Genomic DNA, 22,560 nt, shown 5'->3' on the forward strand with positions numbered 1-22,560 from the left:
TCTCTTTGTTTTTATTGAAGAGCGCTCCATGGTGTTCATCTTTTGTGCTAAGGAGTTTAATGTTTTTAGTTTTTCTATTCTGGTGCCTAGAGAAGGTTTTTTTTTTTTCACTTTGTTCTTTTGGTTTTCCAGAGGGTTTCTACTAGTTTTAAAGGGCCCATTCTAGCTATGACTTGTTTTTTTTGTTAAGAACAAGTTTTTTTGGGGTTCTGTCAACTTTGGCTTCTGATCCTTGATAGGTTCCTTCTTTTTTGATTTCTATGGAGGTGAAGTTAGTCCCTATTGAGATGGAGTTTTTGATGGTTCCATTGGTGTGGGAATGTCGTATTTTGCTTCTATTTCTCTCTCTTATTTTCCTTATCGAGGTGGGACTATCTCCTATTGAGGCATATATCTTCTTGTGGAGGGAGAATGGAGGTCATTCTACATGGCTTTCACTCGATAGTTGCTGCTCAATTATAGGGATGAGGCCAGTTTGGTTAACTTCCTGATCTTTCATCTTCTTCATTGCCCCTATTTGGATGAGATCCTCTCCTATTGAGGTGGAGAGGAGTTGTTGGGGTTTTTAGATCAGTTGTAGTTCGTTGGTTCAGGGTGCCATTTCAAAACCCTTTGTAAAGGTTTGGGGGATCCTTGGAAAAATCCCTCCCCTTCTCCACTTTGCCTAGGGGGTTTTGTAGTGGATGGTTTCATTGTCATCCTTTGTATGCCTTTCTAGATAGTTAGTTTCTAGAAGCAAAGTTTTGGGTGACTTAAAAAACCCTCAAAAATTTTGGGTCCTTTTGGAAATCCATTAGTTCGATCTATTATTCAGTTACTATGTTCTAGTCTCTCTTTTGTACTGGGTTTAGGGCCCTTCAAGCCCTACTTATCTAATAAAATATATTTAATAATTTTAGTCTTAACATAATAAGTCAAATTCAATTTTCCTAATTGTTAATAATATAATAGGAATTCATATATATATATATATAAATGTTCATCATAATATTAATTAACTTGTATTGATGGTCAAAATGACATATCAACATAAGGGAAATATTAAAAGCTCTTCACTACTTATAGAGATAGATATCTCATCAAGCCTTAGCGCACTAAAAAATCTCAAAGGTCCATGATATTTTTCCTATTCAATGTCATTTGTTAAGTTTTTAGGTTTACATTTATCAAATATATTATAGTTTCAATATTTCCATTCATTATGTAACCATTTTAATCTAATTTTGATGATGGATCCTCATTGTTTAGGTAAATGTACAATCTAAAGATAAAATTTTATTATTTAACAACTTAACCCATTTGTCCACGACAACATTTATTTTAAATTTTATGTCAATATAAATTAAATCCCTTTGAAAGGTCTTCATAAATCCATCTAAATAAAAAATATGAGTAAAGAATGAGATTATAGAAGGAAAAATAAAACCAAATTTTCCTAAAATCTTGTCTACAATTAATACTAGAGATAATTTTAACTTTAATCTATCAATAGCTAGACTCATCATCACACAATCTTAATCAAAGTTGGTGCAATCTTACAATAGATATAGTTGTGGCATTCCCTTAAGTTGAAGATAGTTACACTAGCTCTTAGAAATAGAGGGCCTTTGTGTTTTTGTTACTAATTCAAATAATATTTATTTACAAGTCCTGCATCTCTATTTATTATAATATATTATATCTATTATATCTTGATTTTACAATAGATATATTCGTAGCATTCATTTGAGTTGAAGATAGTTACACTAGCTCTTAAAAATTGGAAAATTATGTTATTTACCAGACTAATTCAAATAATAATTGTGATTTGATATTGTGAAAGAGAATATTTGAAATCTTTTCTGTAGTTTTAATCTTAAAGAAGATTTGATTGCCCTTACAATTAACTATTATACTCTTTATTTATTTTCAAGGAATAACAACTTAGAATTATTAATGCCTTTCCCGACCTGGTCAAACCCTTGAATTATTATTTAGCATCAAATCTATATGTAGAGAAGTTCAAAAGTCATGGAGACAACTCATTCACTATCTTCCTTGAAATATACAACCTCCTATTGTTGTTTCGATGCCATAAAATATTTTTGTCTTCATTCAAATATAATAAATTTGACAATTAAATAAAAAAAATTGAACAACAATATATTTTTTCAATGACTATTTTCTAATTGAACCAATTCAAAAATACATATTGAAATCAAAATTAATGTTTATAATAATCTACTTTTCCAACTTGTCATAGAAAATGACTATTATGATTTATATACTAGTGCTCATGTCATTCAAGCCATTCAAGCCATTATCATATTTGAAATTCGATTCAATGAATTAAAAGTGTGACATGCAATTTAAAAAGAAAAGATTTTATAATAATTATTTCCAATATTAATTAATATAAAAAAAAATAAAAAAAATAAAAATAAAAAATAAAAATAAAAATAAAATTGTTTAAAATGGAAAATCTTATGTACACTATAAAATTCTTATCATGATTAATATTTTCTGATTCAATTGTGTGTTAGCTTTTGTGTTAATGTTTGGATCACCCTCTTGATCTATCATTAAAATGAATTAATATTTCTTACAAAATTCTCTTTGAAATTTTTTAATTTGATTTTGAATAGAAAAAATGAATTTGAAATGAAACGATTTAAAATATTCCCTATACAAAATTTAAAAAATAATAAAAAATAATAAGAGATCAATAATGAAAGCAATATATATCCAACAAAACACAAAGCTATCAATTGTTTCAGTATTGACTCTGGAAGAAGTCGCTTGCATGACTAGAGTCTTCTAGAACCCGCTATTTGAAACTTTCCACAGGTGTGGCCTCTCTACCAGACATTGCAGTCACAAAAACAAAACAAAAGGAAAATGGCGATACTCGTAGACTTACATGCCTTTCGAAAAGCAGGATAGGAATTTGAATTAATTGTTGTGGCATTTAATTTTGTCATTGTTGATTTTGATACCATTGTAGTGCACGCCGCCATTATTTCAATGTTATCTTCAGATTTCAGGTCAAGTCATCTTACAACTATTACTTCACCCACGCTGCCGACTTCTCCATTGACTGCACTTCGCTCTCCTATTAAACATGCAGCTAGAACCAAAGCCTTTGTGCTGACATTTAGTCCTTAGGAATCTTTTTTGATCATTTCTTTGTAAAATAAGTGCATGGAAAAAGTCAAAAGAGGTTTGTTAGAGGACATGTGTTTTTAAAGTGGAACAATTCAACAAGAATAAACTAAATCAAACTTGAATCCTAATTTATCAATGATCTTAAACTTAATTGAATTGTAATCTTATTTGAATCTTAATCCTATCCTAATGGTAACCATAATCAATAATTATAATTTTATTATAATCCTAACATAGGCACAACCTTAATCAAATAGTAACTACATGCTCTTCCTAACTCCAACCCTAACCAAATAGTAAAGCAAATTGAATCGTAATATCAAACCAAATTGAACCCTTTCCATAAAAATAATTTAACACTAAACCAAAATGCCTAACCATAATAGTAAACAAATTATACCCTAAACCTAGCAATAAACCAAGTTGGACCATATGCCCCTTTAACATATTTGAACACTTCACTTATTTAAACCCTAATACTATTAGTAACATAACTTGAACCCTAATATAAACCAAATGAAATCATAACCCAAAATTGAACCTAATTGAACATTAAACCAAATTGAACCTTAATCCTAAACCTAATTGAACTGTAAACCAAATTGAACCCTAACCCTAAACATAATTGAACACTAAAAATAATTGAGTTGTAACTATTATTGTATTACAATTAGTCTATTCTTCCCACCCTATTTTAATTCTTTACATAATCTTTACCCTAATACTAAAGACTAAATCAAATTAAACACTAAACCAAATTAAACCCTAATCCTAAAACAAACTAAACCTGATCCATAACATATAATAATTGTTATTCTAACTCTAATACTATTTCTAAATGCAATCTTAACTTTGAGCCTAATCTAATAACAAACCTAAACCTAACTATATCTCTAATACAAAACCTAATCCTATGCATATCCCTAGCCATGATGAAACTCTAACACTAACTAGGATACTAACCCTAACCTCTAATAATTATTATTATATCATAATCATAATACTCTGACCATAATCCTAATTCTAACCCTAATCTTTAACCCAAACCATAACAATCACTCTTACCCTAACCCTAACCATGATGTAAAACCTAATCCTAACCATAATGATAAGTCCTAACCCTAACCATAATCCTAACCATGATGTAAATGCTAACAAAAATCATAACCCTTAGCCTAAACCTAGCCCTAACCATAATACTAGCTGTAGCCCTCAACCCTAAGCCTAACTATGATAACAACCCTATCTCTAGCTATAATTCTAACCATAACGCTAAACCCTAAGCCTAACCATAATCTTAACCTCAATCATTTTGTAAATCCTAACCCTTATAGTTAACCATATCCCTAAGTCTATCTATAGCTATGATGTAAGCTCTATCCCTAGCCATAATCCTAACCGTAACCGTAAAAATTAATCCTAACCATAATCCTAACCCTCTAACTCCAACCCTAACCCCAACCATGATGTAAATCCTAACCCTATCCCTAACCCTATCTATAGCCTAAATCATGATGTAAACTCTAACCATAATTCTAACCCTAACACTTAATCCTATCCCTAACCATGATGTAAAACCTAATTGTAAGCCTAATCCTAACTCTAAACTCTAATCCAAACTATAACCCTGACCTTAACCATAATCCTAAGCCCCAACACTAACCATAATCCTTACCCTAATTGTAAGCTTGATGTAAATCCTGGTCCTATCTACATTAACTATTGCCACTGCTTCGAATAAAATAACTTTATCAAATAATATTATGATGTTAGTGTTACTTCAATGATAACTGAGCTAACTTCATCAATGAGAAAAACACAATAGTTACAATTTATATCATTTTTAATAAGCTTACCTTTTATAATCCTTCCACTTTCACCAAACCTATTAGAAAAATATCCTCCACATACTCCACTCTTCAGCAACAAATAAATCATATAGCAAATATATTAAATTCTCCAAAGTAAATTCAAATTTATATTACTACCGTGAGCTAATTAAACCTTAACTTTATCCTTAAAATGAAGCTTTATTATATAATCCTAACCCTCACACCATGCTTTATCCTTAAACTCTAACTCTATTTGAGTACTAATGCTAACTCTCACTATAATTAAACCCTAAATAAATTGCAATACTAACCCTAAACCTAATCCTAATCAAGATGCAAATTCTAACCCTAGCAATAACCTTAATTATAACCTTAAACCTAACCATAACCCAAACCCTAAAACTAACCCTAATATGAATAATAATGTAAACACTAACAATCATCCTAATCCTAATTTTAAATCCTATCCCAAACCATAACCCTAACCTTTACCATGATTCAAATCCTAAACCTAACCATAATCCTAAGCCCCGACCCTATCCATAATCGTAACAATAACCCTAATCATGATGAAAATCCTAATCATAATGTTGACCCTAAACCTAACCTTAACCATGATGTAAACACTAACATTAATCCTAACACTAACCATGATATAAACCACAACCCTAGCTATAATACTAATGTTAACCCTAACACTAACCTGAATGATGGTCTTAACCATAACCTTTACCATAGTCCTAGCCACAACTCTAAACCATTACCTTAATCATAACCCTAACCCTAACCCTAACCCTAACCCTAACCTAACCTAATCATAACCCTAAACCCCAACTCTAAAATTAGGGAATGACTCTATATCCCTTAGGTTGTGCACCAATCATCTATTACAATGTATTAATAATACATTGAGGGTATTAATATCTTGCTACAACCTAAGGGTTGGATAGTTTTTTCACTAAAAAATAACCCTAAACCTAACCCTTACCATGATGTACACCCTAACCCTACTCATAATTCCAGACATGATGTAAACCCTAATCCTAACCATGATGTAAATTGAAACCCTAACCCTAAGCATAATATTAACCCAAACTAGAAACCCTAACCCTAACCATAACCCTAATTAAATTTGAACACTAACCTTCAAACGAAGCTCTATTATATAGCCAAAAACCTAACAACGTGCTTTATTCTTAAATCCTGACCCTTCTTGAGTCATAAAACTAACTCTAACCTTAATTTAGCTGTAATGCTAACGCTAATCCTAATTAAACCCTATCCCTAACCCTAATATTGATTCTAATTGAACCTCAACCCTTACCCCAAGCATTATCCTCAAATAACAACTCTAATCAATAACTAAAACCAAATATAACTATTATTTTATCTATAATACTATAACTCCCTCTAACCCTAACCCTAACCCTAACCCTAACCCTAACCTGACAATGACCCAAAACCTAACTTTATATCTAATTATTAATTATAATATTTAACCTAACTTTATATGCAATTATTAATTATATATAACCTTATAATCCTAACTATGTAACCCTAACCCTAATTATAATTCTAACCCTAATCCTAATTGTAACCCTAACCCTAACCCTAATCTTAACCTTAACACTAATTACAATCACTAAGATTAACCCAAATCATAACCTTTACCCCTACCCTAACCCTAATCCTAAGTACAATATTAACTCTCATTATAATTATAACTCTAACCCTCATTATAATTATCTCTAATGGAAAACCTAATCCTAAGCATAAACCTGACTATGATATTAGCCCTAACCCTAACCGTAATCTTTAGCTAAAGCCCACATAATTGTTGTTCTATCATTATCATAATCTTATCTATAACCATAGTCCCACCCCTAACTATAATCGTAACCCTAACTCTAACCAAGTTTTAAACCCCGACCTTGATATTATACACTTAATAACTATAAAACAATATTATAGTTTCAAAATAAGAATATAATAGTATTATACTTATCGTATAACACTATATTAATATAGTATTACTAATAAAACTATAAAAAAATATTATAACTAACAATGATTTAAAATAATAATATAATACATTTAAAATATTTTAAATTTATATTATGAATATTATTTTCAATAAATTATAAAATAATATCATAATAACGAAAACAATATAAATTAATAATAATAATATATTATAATATTATTCCACAAACAAATAAAAAATAATAATAATTGCAATAATAATATTACATATTATTGCAACAAACATTAATAATATAATATTATATAGTTCTATTTTTAATTTTTTTATTGTTTCCCATGTTGCATCGCAACTACTACTAGCTTACATATATTTGATTTTAATCTCACACACACACACACACACACACACACATATATATATAATACGTCGAGAGATATCCTTCTTGAGGCGCCTATTTTTATCATGTACCCCGAACGCTAATAGGTGCCTTGAAAAGATATCTCTCGACGTATTATATATATATGTGATTAAAATCAAATATATGTAAGCTAGTTATTTAGCCTCAAATCTATATGTAAAAAAGTTTTAGAAATATTGAAAGATCAAAAGTCATAGAAACAACTCATTCACTATCTTCCTTGAAATATACAACCTCCTATTGTTGTTTCGATGCCTTAAAATATTTTTTAGAGTCTTCCATAAGGTTAAATTTAGAACAACTGCTTGGAGTATAGATCATTTGTATTTTAGAGTATATTGCTTTTTCTATTCTGTAAAGCCTTCTTTGCATAGACTTCAATTATTTGGAAAAGGTCAAGAACGAGGGGTATGAATATATCAAACATCACTTTCCCCGCTATTTGAACTTTCTACAGACATGGCGTCTCACACCTCTACACTATGATTTAAAAAAAGAAAGAAAGCATAGATATTTAAAAGAATGATAGGAATTTAGGATTCTTGTTGTGGGTATTTAATTTTCTTGTTGTGGGTACCATTCTCAACGGTCTACCATTATTTGAGTGTCAGCTTCAGATTTCGATAGACAAGTAGACAACTGAAGAAGTCAAGTAATGTTATGTATGCGATATAAAAGCTGGAGCGATCTCTTCACCTACCCTCTTGACTTGTTCCTTTATCGCCTTGCTTCCCCTCACACTTAAACTAGTAGCTAGAATCAGAACCTATGTGATCATATCTACCCATTAGTACTCAATTTTACATTTGTTTATTTTATTTATGGGTTTATTTAGAAGAAAGATTATAGGAAGAGAGGGTACATGTCCTTTTGCAGAGTTAGGACATTTGAGACAGAAAAATATTATGTTTTGTATTATAAAATTTGTATAGATATTTGAATAAAATACATAAATAATTTAGTCGTAACTTAGTAGTAGGTTTTAATAAAGATTTACTCAACAAAGATATGATCGAAAGAAGTGAAGAAATCCTAATCAAATAATGATCAAAGATCAATATTTCATAAAGTGAAGTATAGTAAGATTTGCCATTCCATAGACTATCTTTAGCTTCATTAACATTAAAAATATTCTATTGTGTTCTAGATTAAGTTGAAGAGTTGAGAATTTTGAAAGATTTTAAAAATGTTAAACAATAAGATTGTAACCAAAACTTTGTTGAGATGTTGTCTCTTTCCTCATGAATAATTTGTTACACACCATAAGTTTAATAGATTTATAAACTAAAAAGAAAAAGACAACAAATGTTATAATGAATTTACACAAATCACCAAACAAAACTACACACACACACACACACACACACACACACACACACACACACACACACACACACACACACACACACACACACACACACACATTACATACATACATACATACATACGTGTGTGTACACACGTGCACACACACACACATACATATACATACATACATACATACGTGTGTACATACATACATATGTATGTATGTATGTATGCATGTACATGTATATGTGTGTGTACATATATATACATATACATATACATATAAATATACATATACATATACATATACATATACATACACACACACACACACACACACACACACACACACACACACACCCACACACACATGCATACATACATACATACATATCTATATCTATATCTATATCTATACACACACACACACATATACATATACATATACATATACATATACATATACATATACATATACATATACATATATGTATATATATGTGTCTCTATATATATGTGTATATATACACATATACATATATGTATATATACACACACACACATTCCTTCTTTATTCTCATCCAAAATCAAGCATAATTAAGTACACTTTCTTCTATGGATACAACAAAGCAAAATTAGACTTTCTTTTTAGAATATTGATATACAATAAATATTACAATAAAAGAATTGCTTAATATTATTTAGAAAAAATTATTGAGTTCTTAGAGAAGCTAGATGACAAAATTTTCCTAGATATTGTTTATGATACTATTTTTTATGGAATATTAAATACATCTTTTCAATAAATTGAATAAAGATTGAATTCCTTTGGTGACATATCTCAACGTATGGATTTGTATAGTTTTTGAGTTTGTATATGATGTTTCAATATACAATGTACACAAGAGTATTCAATATCATTCAAAACATTAATACAATTGATATTTAACTAGAAAAATGCAATGGATTATAAATCAAATTAAAAAAAAAATGTATGTATATTTTTGAGAGGTTGAAAAATTGAAATGGACAAAATAATGATAAACTATTTTTCTACAAGTAGAAATAATTTTCAAATTAATTTATTTTTCCACCACATAATATTATCATGTCCATAACAATATACATTTTCAATCAAAAGTAATAAATTTGACAATTTAACAAAAAAATTAAAGCGTTGTAATTTTAAAAAAAAATTTGAACAGCAATATTTTTTTTCAATGACTATTTTCTAACTAAACCAGTTCAAAAATACATATTGAAATCAAAATTAATGTTTATAATAATCTACTTTTCCAACTTATCATAGAAAATGACTATTATGATTTATATACTAGTGCTCATGTCATTCATGTCATTCAAGCCATTATCATATTTGAAATTTAATTCAATGAATTAAAAGTGTGGCATGCAATTTTAAAAAAAAATAGATTTTATAATAATTATTCCCAATATTAATAAAAAAAATATTTAAAATGGAAAATTTTATGTACACTATAAAATTCTTATCATGATTAATATTTTCTAATTCAGTTGTGTGCTAGCTTTTGTGTCAATGTTTGGATCACCCTTTTGATCTATCATTAAAATGTATTATTTTTTACAAAATTCTCTTTGAAATTTTTTAATTCTATTTTGAATAGAGAAAATGAATTTGAAATGAAACTATTTAAAATATTCCCTATACAAAATTTAAAAAATAATAAGAGATCAATAATGAAAGCAATATATATCCAACAAAACACAAAGCTATCAATTGTTTCAGTATTGACTCTCTGGTAGAAGTCGCTTGCATGACTAGAGTCTTCTAGAACCCGCTATTTGAAACTTTCCACAGGCGTGGCCTCTCTACCAGACATTGTGGCATTTAATTTTGTCATTGTTGATTTTGATACCATTGTAGTGCACACCGCCATTATTTCAATGTTATCTTCAGATTTCAGGTCAAGTCATCTCACAACTATTACTTCACCCAGGCTGCTGACTTCTACATTGACTGCACTTCGCTCTCCTATTAAACATGCAGCTAGAGCCAAAGCCTTTGTGCTGACATTTAGTCCTTAGGAATCTTTTTTGATCATTTCTTTGTAAAATAAGTGAATGGAAAAAGTCAAAAGAGGTTTGTTAAAGGATATGTTTTTAAAGTGGAATAGTTCAACAGGATAAAATCTTATTTTGGATTATTTTCTGGATCAAAGTACATAAGCAATATAGCAAGATTTAGTTTCGGAGTCAAATAACATTTATTTAGTGAGCAAATCAGCAAAAATGCCAAAAGATCAGCAAAAATAGTAGAATCTATACTCCCATAAACCCTCAGAAATCTTCTACAATTGAATTTAGAAATGACGAGGAAACGGATTATAGCCCTAACATGGTTCAAGAATTCTTTCCTGCCCTTTGCTCTGTATATTCTACTGCATAAATGCCAATCAACAACAACTGACATGGGAGACAGCCTTCCAGTAGGGACTTCCCTCGTCGGAAATCAGACTTTGGTCTCGAAGAATGGCACCTTTGCATTGGGATTTTTCAGTCCCCAAAAAAGGAATAACTGGTATATTGGCATCTGGTATGCCAAAGTGTCGGAGAAAACATTTGTATGGGTAGCTAACCGCGAAAATCCTGTGAGAAACATTCCCGGCGTTTTAAATTTATCAAGAGATGGTTATCTTCGACTGTTTGATTTACGTGGACGATTAATTTGGTCGTCCGACAACAGCTTGAAGGCGTCCCGGGCATCTTTGTTGGAATCAGGTAATTTGGTTTTGCTAAGAACACGGGCCGGGAAAGTTTGGGAAAGTTTCCAACATCCGGTGGATACATGGCTGCCAGGGATGAAGATGCGGAAAGGAATGAAACTCACTTCTTAGAAGAGCTCTTCTGATCCGGCACCTGGGCCTTTCTATTTACAAATGGATCCTTCACCAGCAAGCACTCGGTTTTTGGCGTTCTCTCACAACAGTGGTCCGTACTGGTCTAGCGGAGAGTGGAACGGAAAATATTTCGCAAATATGCCAGGATTTGCCTCGGCAGGCTCCCAAGTTAAAATAGTGTGTGTAACGCTTCCTCCTTCAAGAATGTACTGCACATATACAACCAAGGGTATGATAATGGAACACTCAAGTTTGAAAAAGAATGGTGAACTTTGGGTGTACTATATGATACAAAATGGTGGGTGGATGGTGGATGCATTCGGACCGAGGGATCAATGCATTGTTTATGGTGTGTGTGGGGCTAACGCAGCGTGCATTGACTATACACAGCTGAATGCTCATGTCACAGGCGATGCCAATGACACGTGTACATGTCTACAGGGGTTCAGGCCCCAAAACAGCCATGCTTGGGATTCTCAAGAGTGGTGGTTAAGTGGTTGTGTTCGCCGAAGTCCATTGCAGTGCTCTCTCACAAATTCTACCGACGGTTTTTTGGAAGTGAAGGACAAGCTTTTGGCCGACGATGAAGCGGCTGCATATAGCAAGGAGCAAACTCTGAGTGGATGCCAACTTGCCTGCCTCAACAACTGCTCGTGCATGGCCTTTTGGCTCAGCAGCTCATCTCCTCCTGTCTGTCGATTGTGGTTTGGGGATTTGATGAATGTGCGCGAGTCTCCTGGCATCCAGTCATTCTATCTCCGTTTGGCAGCTTCTGAGTTACAAGGTTCGACAACTAAGCCAAGAAATAGATCTTTTGGCCTTCACATATTGCTTCCTGGGGGCGCTGCGGGTCTTGTTCTTGTTCTTGTTCTTGTTCTGGTCGTGTTTATTATGTGGAAACGTGGAAGAATGGCAAAGGAGGATGACGTCCCCACATCTCTTAGAGCATTCACTTTCCGAAAGTTGCGAGTTGCAACTAAGAATTTCAGGCATAAGCTGGGAAAAGGATCATTCGGTTCGGTGTTCAAAGGTACTCTAGCAGACAAAACTCTCATCGCTGTCAAAAGGTTAGAGGGTTTAGCAGGAACTGAAAAGCAATTTCGTGCAGAAATTAGTACCATTGGTGAAATACAACATGTGAATCTGGTCAGGCTGTTCGGATTTTGTGCGGAGGAATCTCGAAGGCTACTCGTTTATGAGTACATGCCCAACGGCTCTCTTGACTCCTTTCTGCTCCGTGGGAAAGAGGGAGAAGTGCAAGGGAAATTATTAAGTTGGAAAACCAGATTTCAGATAGCGTTGGGCACTGCGCGAGGACTAGCTTATCTTCACGATGAATGTAGGGATTGCATCATTCACTGTGATATTAAGCCAGAAAACATTCTCCTTGATGCCGATTTTTGTCCCAAGGTAGCTGATTTTGGTCTGGCAAAGTTATTAGGTAGAAATTTCAGCCGCGTTCTGACTACCACGAGAGGAACGATAGGTTATTTGGCTCCAGAGTGGATCTCCGGTATTCCCATCACTCCCAAGGCGGACGTGTATAGTTTTGGCATGACATTGCTGGAGATTATAGCAGGACGAAGGAATGTGGACCTTACTGTGCCCCAGCCTAGCTGCTATTACTTCCCTTCCTGGGCTGCCGATCAATTCCACAAAGGAAACCTGATGGCTATTGGTGATGGAAGGATATCAGGTGAGGCAGATGCTGAAGAGTTGAGAAGGGCTGTTACAGCGAGCATATTATGCATTCAAAGAGATGAAATGGTTAGGCCAACAATGGCTCAAGTCGTGCAATTACTCCAAGGGACAGTGGAGACCACCGCACCTCAATTTCAGCAGTCTGTCGATAGACTTCAAGATCACCCTTCATGCAAGGAAGATGGCCTTCAGGGCACAATCCCGGCCTCATTTCTTATGATGTCGGAGCCTTGCACTTAGCAAGACTTGATCCCTAGTGGGCTCATTTAGAGCCTTTCAACTTCACTAACCAAGGGCCAATTGATGATTACAAATTTTAAATTTTAACAATATTCATTAAAGTGGGTTAGCTTTCAATTAGGGAGTTGTTGTTGTTGTTGTTGTAGCTTTTATATATTAATATGACAATTTCTATGACATCAATTTTCTTCCTTGGAAAAAAATTTAATTATTTTATAAAAAATTATAGTTTTCCTACCTTCATGTATACAAACTAGTTTGAAGATGATGCCAGTTTTAACCAAGACATCTATTCTCTTCTTTTTAAAACATTATTAATTGCCTTATAAAAAACTTATATTTTCTTATCTTCATGTACACTAACAAGCTTGAAGATGATACTAGCTTTAACTAATAAACAAATATCAAAAAGCATTTCTTTTAGTATTACATGCCCTTTTTCGAAGGCATTACATGTCATTTTCAAAAGGAACCTAGTGAAATTGAGTTCTACGCTTGCAATCATACAAGGATTCAAGTTGAAATAAATGCAATATTTCTACTTATGCTATTGATCCTCTAGAATTAACTTTTTCGTTTCATGCTAGTATTAGTTTCTAGATAGTACGGTTTAATTTTTAAGCATGTGTCAAAAGTTCTTAAAATTGTCTAAAACCATTATGCATTTGAAGAGTTTTTTTCCAATTAAAATTATTTCCTATTCCATTCAATGCGAAAATGTTTATCTTTCAAATTTATTGGTATAAAATAGGGGAAATGGTGCAGACTAATTTCCTAGAGCCTTCCCAGACAAGGGAAATTGCAGCAAACATTTACTTAAATTTTAGTACAGCCAATTCATACTCAACACATTGTTAAATTAAAAATCTTCCAATATTTATTGGAACTTACCAGGAATTAATACAACCCAATGTTAATTACTTATAGTTTTCAGGCTAAGTTTGTGAAATTTCTTTAGTCCTCAAGTATCTACCCAACACCAATATTAGTAAATTTATTTTGAAAATTAATATCATTGTGTCCTTCCTTCACTTTATAGAATATAATTTCCTTTAGTAATGTACATAAATTTGTTCCTTGCCAATACTTTATTTTACCTTGCAGGTATCTCTTCATTTTGTCCTTGTGCAACAAAACTATGGAAGATTTTGTTTGTTCTTCTCTTACCCAAGCTTACCAAATGCTCCATTTGACATAGAAACAAGCCTTTCTTCTCTATCCTTTTCATTTTATGCATTGTCCAAAAGCTTCCCTCTATTCATTCTTGCACAACATTTTCTTTGCTACTTGTTCGTATCTTATTTGTCAAAGACTTATGGCTTTTTCCTGAAATTTTGGTACTCGGTCTCTTCATTTTCCCTGGCCCCTTTTCTTCTCTTCTCATGAACAACAAAAAGGAAAACATTAAAAATCCTTCTCTATCCCGTTTATTTCCCTTTCATATCTCACAACTTTTAAATTTCCTTATTTCTAAATCTCAACACAAACTCTATATTTCTTATGATGTGGCTGCTGGACATTGTTGGTCATTGCTACTACTAGGATATGTTGTTTTCATTGATGTCAAAATATTCCTTTGATTTGTTCCATTGATTGTAGATTGGGAAAATTGTATAATCCAGTTTGTAGTGTTGGTTTTCCAAAGTTCGGTATATCCTCAGGTATATTTTGGTGTGATCAAATCTTGTGCCGAGCTTTTGGGAAATTTCTTGGGATGGTCTTGTGTATCTTCATTTCAGATGGTTCATCATTTGATGCTCCGCAAGTCATCTTTCATTGTGACAGTTGCTAATTGGTTGTGTTCTTGAGCTTTCAGACATTGACCGATAAAGATTTGAAAAGTGGTGTTGGTGCAGCTATTCCTAATGATTCTAACGTTATTGTTGATGTTTTTTAGTCATGTACTATTTGTTTTGGTGATTTCTATCAAATGGTGACGAATTGCGTGTTATGCAATTTTCTTGGTGGTGTAGTGTGTTGCGGTTGATCTTCGCATGATTTCCGATGGAGTTGTGCATTTGAGAATTTGATTTAGGACCATGTTATGCCATGTAAACTATTATATTGGTCCGGTGGTTGATCTTTGTATCGTGTGATATAATTTTATAATTAAGGATTGAGGGTTTAGCCGACCTTCTTATCAAGGTCGATGAATTGTATATATGGGTCATATAGTCATGTAATTTAGGTGTTGATGTTATGTCTGCATTACCAGAGAGAGTTTTATGTGTGAACAAGTGATTTATCCTTAGGTGTTGAGTTTGAGGTGAGATTGGTGTTGTAGGGTAGACATCTATGCTTAACTAGAACTCTAATTAGGCATTTGGAGATGCTATTCTTTTAGTTCATTTCTAATTAGGCATCAACGTAGGGCTATATTGACATCTTAAGGGGGGCATTGCATATTGTCTTTTTGTAATATATTTTGCATGCTTTATACTAGGTGTTCATTCTCAAAACTAGACGAACAAATCTTATATGATTTTTTCATTTTTGAAACTAGACACAACATTTAATATGTCTTACGAGGTCTGCATTCTCGAAACCTGACCAACAAGTCTTATAAAAGATGCTTCATGCCTAAAACTAGACATATTTTATTTTTATTTCATGTCTTATACATGTTGTTGCATGCTCGAAACCAGACCAATGAGTCTTATATGAGATGCTTAACTCAAACAACAATATATGCAATAGGGTGAATTGACTAGCATAACATTGCTTACTGGATTGTTCAACTCTTCATTTTTTAGAGAGTGGAACTAGCATAACGCAACTTGCTAGACTATTTCGACTCTCCCTCTTTACATGAATCACACAACATAATACACTGTTTGTTTTCCTATGAGTATTCATGTCCTCGTGGGCTACCTAATATAACAAAGCTTTCTAGCTTGTCGATTCCACGATCTCTCTCTTCTTCTCATGGATCACTTAATATAATGCAACTTGGTAGCCCATGGCATCCATTTTCTCCCCTTTCTCCTCCCCATGAACTCATAGCTTTTCTATTTTTGGATCATGGTTCATCATTTGATGCATTCTCTTGGTCTTTTTTATGTGATTGCTTGTATTCTTGTGATAGCATTTTGAGAATGATGTTATTAGTTGAGACATTTTGATTATTAAGGTCTCTTCAACTAGTTGACCTGGATCCTTTTTGGTTTTATTACTAACCCCTTGTGCGTCTTTTATCTTTGTCTTGTTTTGTGTGTCCTTGCATGTGATTGAGTTAAGATCCTAATATTGGGGGATTGGTTCCTCAAAATTAGTGATGTCTTATCTCTTTGTGGTCTCGCTCCTAATTGCACTCCCTCTCTCTCTCTCTACTTTATCATGAGTATTTACATAGGCTCATAACTCTTGTTAAAGTGGGTGCTAAATGTAGCATCGTGAATTGTAACTGATCCAATTTAGACCTCATGTGTGTACTCCTATTTTAGTGTGTCTCATTTTAATCCCTCATAGGCCTATTTTGGCCCCTTTTTACTCCAGCTCTAATGTCACGTGTTCACACCACTAGGTGGGCCTTGTCTTGGAAGTTGTCCTCTGGTACTTCTTGATTGGCTAGTCCTAATTTTGGAGGACCAAGGCATGGAGAACCTTGGTCTTGGACCAGGGTGCCCCAAAACACCTTGGACTAGGGCATGTAGACACTCCCCCTCCTCGATAGATTTTGGTCTCCATAGCTACACTTGACCATTGGAGATCAACATAATTGGTGATTTGCCTAGGGAATCCTATATAAAGACATCCTATCAATTCATTTCAACCTAAGTCTCCATACCCTATCATTCATACATTCATGAAGCATTCATCATCAAGAAATTTTAGAAATTAAAGGTTACATTTTCATCTTTCAAACATTGTGGAGAAAAGTTGTGTCAATCTTCATGCAAGCATGTGTGTGATTAGGTTTTTCACATTCATGTGTTTGTCATGCCATCACATTCAACATTTATGATTACATTCAAAGAGCATTGCATCATCAATCCTTCTATCAACCATTGCAAATATGAGGTATATCTCCTTAGCATTTACTTTAGTATTTACATTATATAATTCAAGGTTAAATCCTAAACTAGGGTTTAACCTAAAGAAAACCCCTATCCACAACCCTATTTCATTTCTTTTTGTGTGTAAGGAATAGGCTCAGGAGCTGTACTCTAGGATTTTGATAGGGTCTACACTAACAGATAGGTTCAACTTTGACAGAGAAAAATTTGGAGGACCAATGCAAATTTGTACTAGATCTCATCCTAAAAAATTTGGCCGAGCTTTTAGGAATAGGTTCTAAATATCTTATTTTGCCTAGATCTCAGTTTAGTTCTCTGTGGGATATTCTTACCAGTCTATTTTTGTCAATCTACTTCAACTTTTCATTATTTTACCCTAATTTTGCAAGTCATATCCACTCTTTAATTAGAAAGAGGGGGAAAATACATAACTAGTGAATCTAATTAGAAGTTAATCCATTCCCATATTTAGATTGTGGTTAGATCTATTAGGTTCACCCCTCTTTCAATATAGTGTCCCCCAAGGAAAAATTAGTGGTCTGAAATCAAGCTCTTCTAATAACTCGACTTTAATTATGATCTTACAATTGCATCTGATTAGCTCTAGTGTGCTTAAAAGGAAATGAAAAAATTCTAACAATACTGAAATGGTCAGAGAAACCAATTTTATTTGAATAGATCCATTCTTCTTGACAAAACTGATTTGCAATGATTAGAAAAGACATACAACCATGAAAAGGTGTTACCTTAGAATTTATAGGTAGAGGAGGGTAAAGAATTTTAGAGAAATGTTTCTTTAATATGATTCTCCTTCCTCACTTGATTATCATATGCTTAATTAATGTCCTCTTTTTAGGGGCAAGAAAAGCACTTTGTTTTGATATTTTCCTCGTTAATTTTCTCTTGTCATGGATTTTTTCGAGAAGGGTGAAACAACTCTTGTGCAGATTCTGGCTAGGTTTGAATGAATCCATTTTGGTGTTTGAGTGGGTTTTTCTATATGCAACAAAAGTGGTTTGTGCATACATAGAATGATGCGAATTTTCAGCCGGAGAGTTTTCAGTGGAACTCAAATTCTATGAAGATTTGTAAATAGTAGAAAGATCGTATTGCATGTCATTGACTCATTTCATATACATTATCACTAGTTACCGATGCTATTAATTTCTATAACCCAACAACATATTAATTGCTCAACAAATATCGTAGAAAAGAAACAAGAATAATGCTTGCCTATTTGATTTGTAACAATTAATACATTGGGTTAATTAAGTAATGAATAGTGGAAGTAAATTCATACAAAACCAAACACATAAACACAATAACATAGGTAACACCAATATACCCAAGAAACCCCAATGTGAGGGAAAAACCTATAAATGTCGAATCTTCTATAAAACCTCAAGAGAAAACTTTCCTTTCAAATACAATCCTAGTTGCTACAACAATCATACATATGTAGTCTTCTTGATGAAACATCAATTATGCAAGTGAAGTGAAACTTTCCTCACATGACATGACCTAAGAGGAAAATTTCTTACATGACTTGAGAAAGACTGAAATTTCCTCATATGATGCAAACTGGAACTTTCCTTACATGACACAAGAGAAAATAATCTTGTCTCATATAACTTAGACTATCTCACACATAAAACTGCTCTTGGTGTTCACCTCACAATTGCAGGAAATATTCTAGTTACAAAATAGAAAACATTCTCTTGCTGAACATTCAACACAACTGCACTTAAACAACTTCCACAATCACATTTTGAACTACATAAAACTTAACACTCCCTCTTAGTGAGGAAGGTGTCCTGCACAAAACCCTACTTATCCCTGAAGAAGAGAAACTTACTCTTCATCAAGTCCTTTGTCAAGATGTCTACTATTTTCTTATCGATAGGAATGTATTATAACTTCACTGTCCCCTTGTCCACACAATCTTTGATGAAGTGGTACTTGATCTCAATGTGCTTTGACTTGTCATGAAACATTGGATTCTTAGAGAGTTTGATACAACTTTGATCATCAACCGATAGAACTAACAGAAGAAATCTTTTACTCTGCCTTTTGATAAGGAAGCTACTTCTCAGGGGGAGTAGTTGGTATAGTAATTTGATTGGTATTTTGTATCTGTAAATGGTTTTTATATTGCTTTGGAATTTGATGTCAAAGGGGGAGAGATGGATATGGAAAAACATATAGTAAACACATGTTACTCCTAGGGGGAGAGATTGTTATTTGAGAGATTGATTGGTTTTTGGTATTTGGCATTTCTATTTTGGCACTTTGATGGTTTTTCCATCTTGTGTTTCTATCAATGCCAAAGGGGGAGATTGTTGGTATTTTGGTATGGTTTCGTCATTGATGTCAACACCTATCAACTCTAGCACTTTGGAGAATCAACAACATTCACCGGCAAGTGACTTATGCACAGTCACTGGTATATGGTACACCGACAGGATATAATGATCACCAACACTTGAAATGGAATGGAAAACATATGATTATGTCGAAAACATCTTTTTGACACTTTATCTTTAAGATTGGTTTATTGGAATATTTGTATTTGCATAAATTGCTATTATCGGCAAATAGGTCCAAGTTATACATCGACAGGTTTATCTTCTCCAGATCAGCATGGCACACCTTGGAGATGATTAATTATTGTTGTAAATGCATTAAGCTGACATGTTCAATCAGTTATTGCATTGGATATTGTTTTGTTTATAAAATATTTTTATTGTAATATCTTGTAGAGCTGACCTACTAAAATTGGTCCTAGGTTATGGTATAAATGTAAGATCTTATTTGTAAGATCGGATGTGGAATGCGAAAAAAGAATTGTGTGAAGGTATATGCGAAGATAAGCAGAGCTACAAACACTGACATCATTTGAAGGTTGAAGGAGGTTTTTGTGAAGACAAACAGAACTACACTGGTACTGAATCTAGCATGTAAAGATGCTAAATTATGCAGTACATTCATATTGGATTTAACCATCCAACTGTAAGTCAATGTGACTTCCCATTTTTAATTGAGCAGTGAGCTCTAGGCGCTTGGCCTTTCTACATGTGTAGACCCCATTTGTATACACTTACTATCTGCAGTAGTGTCATTTTATTGTGGGTAAGGTTTCCCACCATGGTTTTGCCCCTTACAGGGTTTCCACGTACAAATATTGGTGTTGTGTTGTGGATGACTTTATCTTTCTGTTTTATGCATTAATCCTTACCGGTATTGCAATTAACTGATAAAACTATCTACTGGCATAAAAGGCTAGTTCACCGGTATTCTGCATTAATGTTGTTTCAAATTATTATGGATTAAATTATTAGACAACTGATTCACACCCCCCCCTCTCAGTTGTCCCTGGGACCTAACACATACAAATTCTAGATTGATCATTTGTTTTGATGTAACACTCACAAATATGCAAGTAGAATAAATTTTTAAAGATGAAAGGATATCTTGGTCTATGTAACATAATGATCCTATTGATTTTTGTCATGCAAATCCATTCTTGGGCATGTGCACTTCATAGAAACTTGCAAAACAAAGGGAAAGTATACATTGAAAACTAGGCACAAAATATAAGTTTGATTAATTGTCTAGGAAATTGAAGAATAAGAAATAAGTAGGTTGGAAAATTCCACTTATAAAAAAATTGGTGCAACTCTTCATGTGGCACATTGGACAATGCCACAATGTGTGGTAAGGTTTGTTTGGACATGGTGATGAGTAGTGTAACATTTGTAACTACCTAAAATCTAGACCATAGGCTGAATTTGAATAACTAACCATAGCCATGATGTGGCTAGAGATGAATCTCAAGGAATAAGGATGTCCCAAACATGAGCATTATGAAAATCGGTGATGTGGCCCTTGATGGCCAAAAACCCATGTGTAGGTACATATGGCATTAGGATCTAAGGGACGTATTTTGGTTTGAAGAATTTGTTGGGTGCATTTTAGCATTTCAAGGACCTCATGATTGAATCTAGGGCATTAGAATTGGCTTTTGTTTCATAAAAATTTATCATATTGAACCAAATTTACAAGAGTTTTAATTAAGGTGAAGGTTACCGGATCTAAGAGGTAGTTGAATTTTCATAACACTTTAGGCCAAATTGACTTTACCATAGTGTTGGGAAGACTTGAAAACCTAAATTTCACCTATCAAATTGTTAAATTTAGAGACTCTCGTTCTAAGGCATCAAGGTTGTTTTGCATAAATAACATTTTTCATAATTTTTTTTTAAACGTCGACGACTGGTTTTATATATGTTGTTTATTTTTCAAAATCAATGCCTATCAGATTATATAACTTGGTCCATGGGTTTATTCTTGAGCTTAAAGCCCCGGGCAGTGTGGCTTGTGGCCCATCGTCCCATTGCCGCCTTGGCCTAGCGACAGTTCTGCAGTTATCTCTTATTTCCTTCTTATGGACTTTAAATTGATTAGATTTGTGATGGTATATTCTTTGGGGTATCATCGAGTTTTGTATATATCATTTGTTTCTATCTTTTGTCTTTTTTGGAGAAGAGTTTTGTACCACCGGGTTTTCTTTTTTTCTTTGTTTTCAAGATATTGCATTGTAAATGAGAACCTAACATGGCTTAGTAGTCAAGACCCATAATAATCTTCATCTTCTACATAATTTGCATACTAATTTACTTTCCTCCCCTAAGTTACACTTAAGGGGGATGTGGTGTGAATAAGGTATTTCACCTAACTTGTTCACTAGTAGGTCTTATTCACATACTTAAGTTTATTTAGGTCCTAAAGGATCTTTCTAGACAGTTGTTAGTTGTCATAAGATCTAATCTTATCTTTTAAAATTTAATTTTGGAGTCCTAGGTCATTTAATAATTGGTGAGTTAGCTATCTCATTGCATAGGATGATGGCATGCCATAATCTTGTCTAATCCTATTTCTCACCTTGTCTTTATAAACAAAGCATCTTATCTATGTAGCATAATAAATTGTAACCGGTCCAATTTACACCTCATGTTTGTGCTCCTATTTTAGCGTGTCTCAT

General features: G+C 33.1%; 2 protein-coding genes across 2 annotated transcripts; both read left to right on the plus strand.

Moving 5' to 3' along the window:
- Nucleotides 1–11,031: 11,031 nt before the first annotated feature.
- On the plus strand, nucleotides 11,032–11,559 carry LOC131049190 (G-type lectin S-receptor-like serine/threonine-protein kinase At4g27290). Its single transcript, XM_057983224.2, has one exon. It carries the CDS (start codon nucleotides 11,032–11,034, stop codon nucleotides 11,557–11,559), a length of 528 nt encoding a protein of 175 aa, XP_057839207.2.
- LOC131049186 (G-type lectin S-receptor-like serine/threonine-protein kinase At2g19130) lies at nucleotides 11,275–13,608 on the plus strand. The gene has a single exon (XM_057983223.2). It carries the CDS (start codon nucleotides 11,602–11,604, stop codon nucleotides 13,501–13,503), a length of 1,902 nt encoding a protein of 633 aa, XP_057839206.1. The 5' UTR covers nucleotides 11,275–11,601; the 3' UTR covers nucleotides 13,504–13,608.
- Nucleotides 13,609–22,560: the final 8,952 nt, after the last annotated feature.

This window comes from Cryptomeria japonica, chromosome 5 (assembly GCF_030272615.1).
Source record: "Cryptomeria japonica chromosome 5, Sugi_1.0, whole genome shotgun sequence".
Lineage (NCBI taxonomy): Eukaryota > Viridiplantae > Streptophyta > Pinopsida > Cupressales > Cupressaceae > Cryptomeria > Cryptomeria japonica.

Bases quoted from the DNA above. Each gene is read 5' to 3' on its own strand.
- LOC131049186 (XM_057983223.2), top strand. From the start codon at position 11,602: ATGGATCCTTCACCAGCAAGCACTCGGTTTTTGGCGTTCTCTCACAAC.
- LOC131049190 (XM_057983224.2), top strand. From the start codon at position 11,032: ATGACGAGGAAACGGATTATAGCCCTAACATGGTTCAAGAATTCTTTC.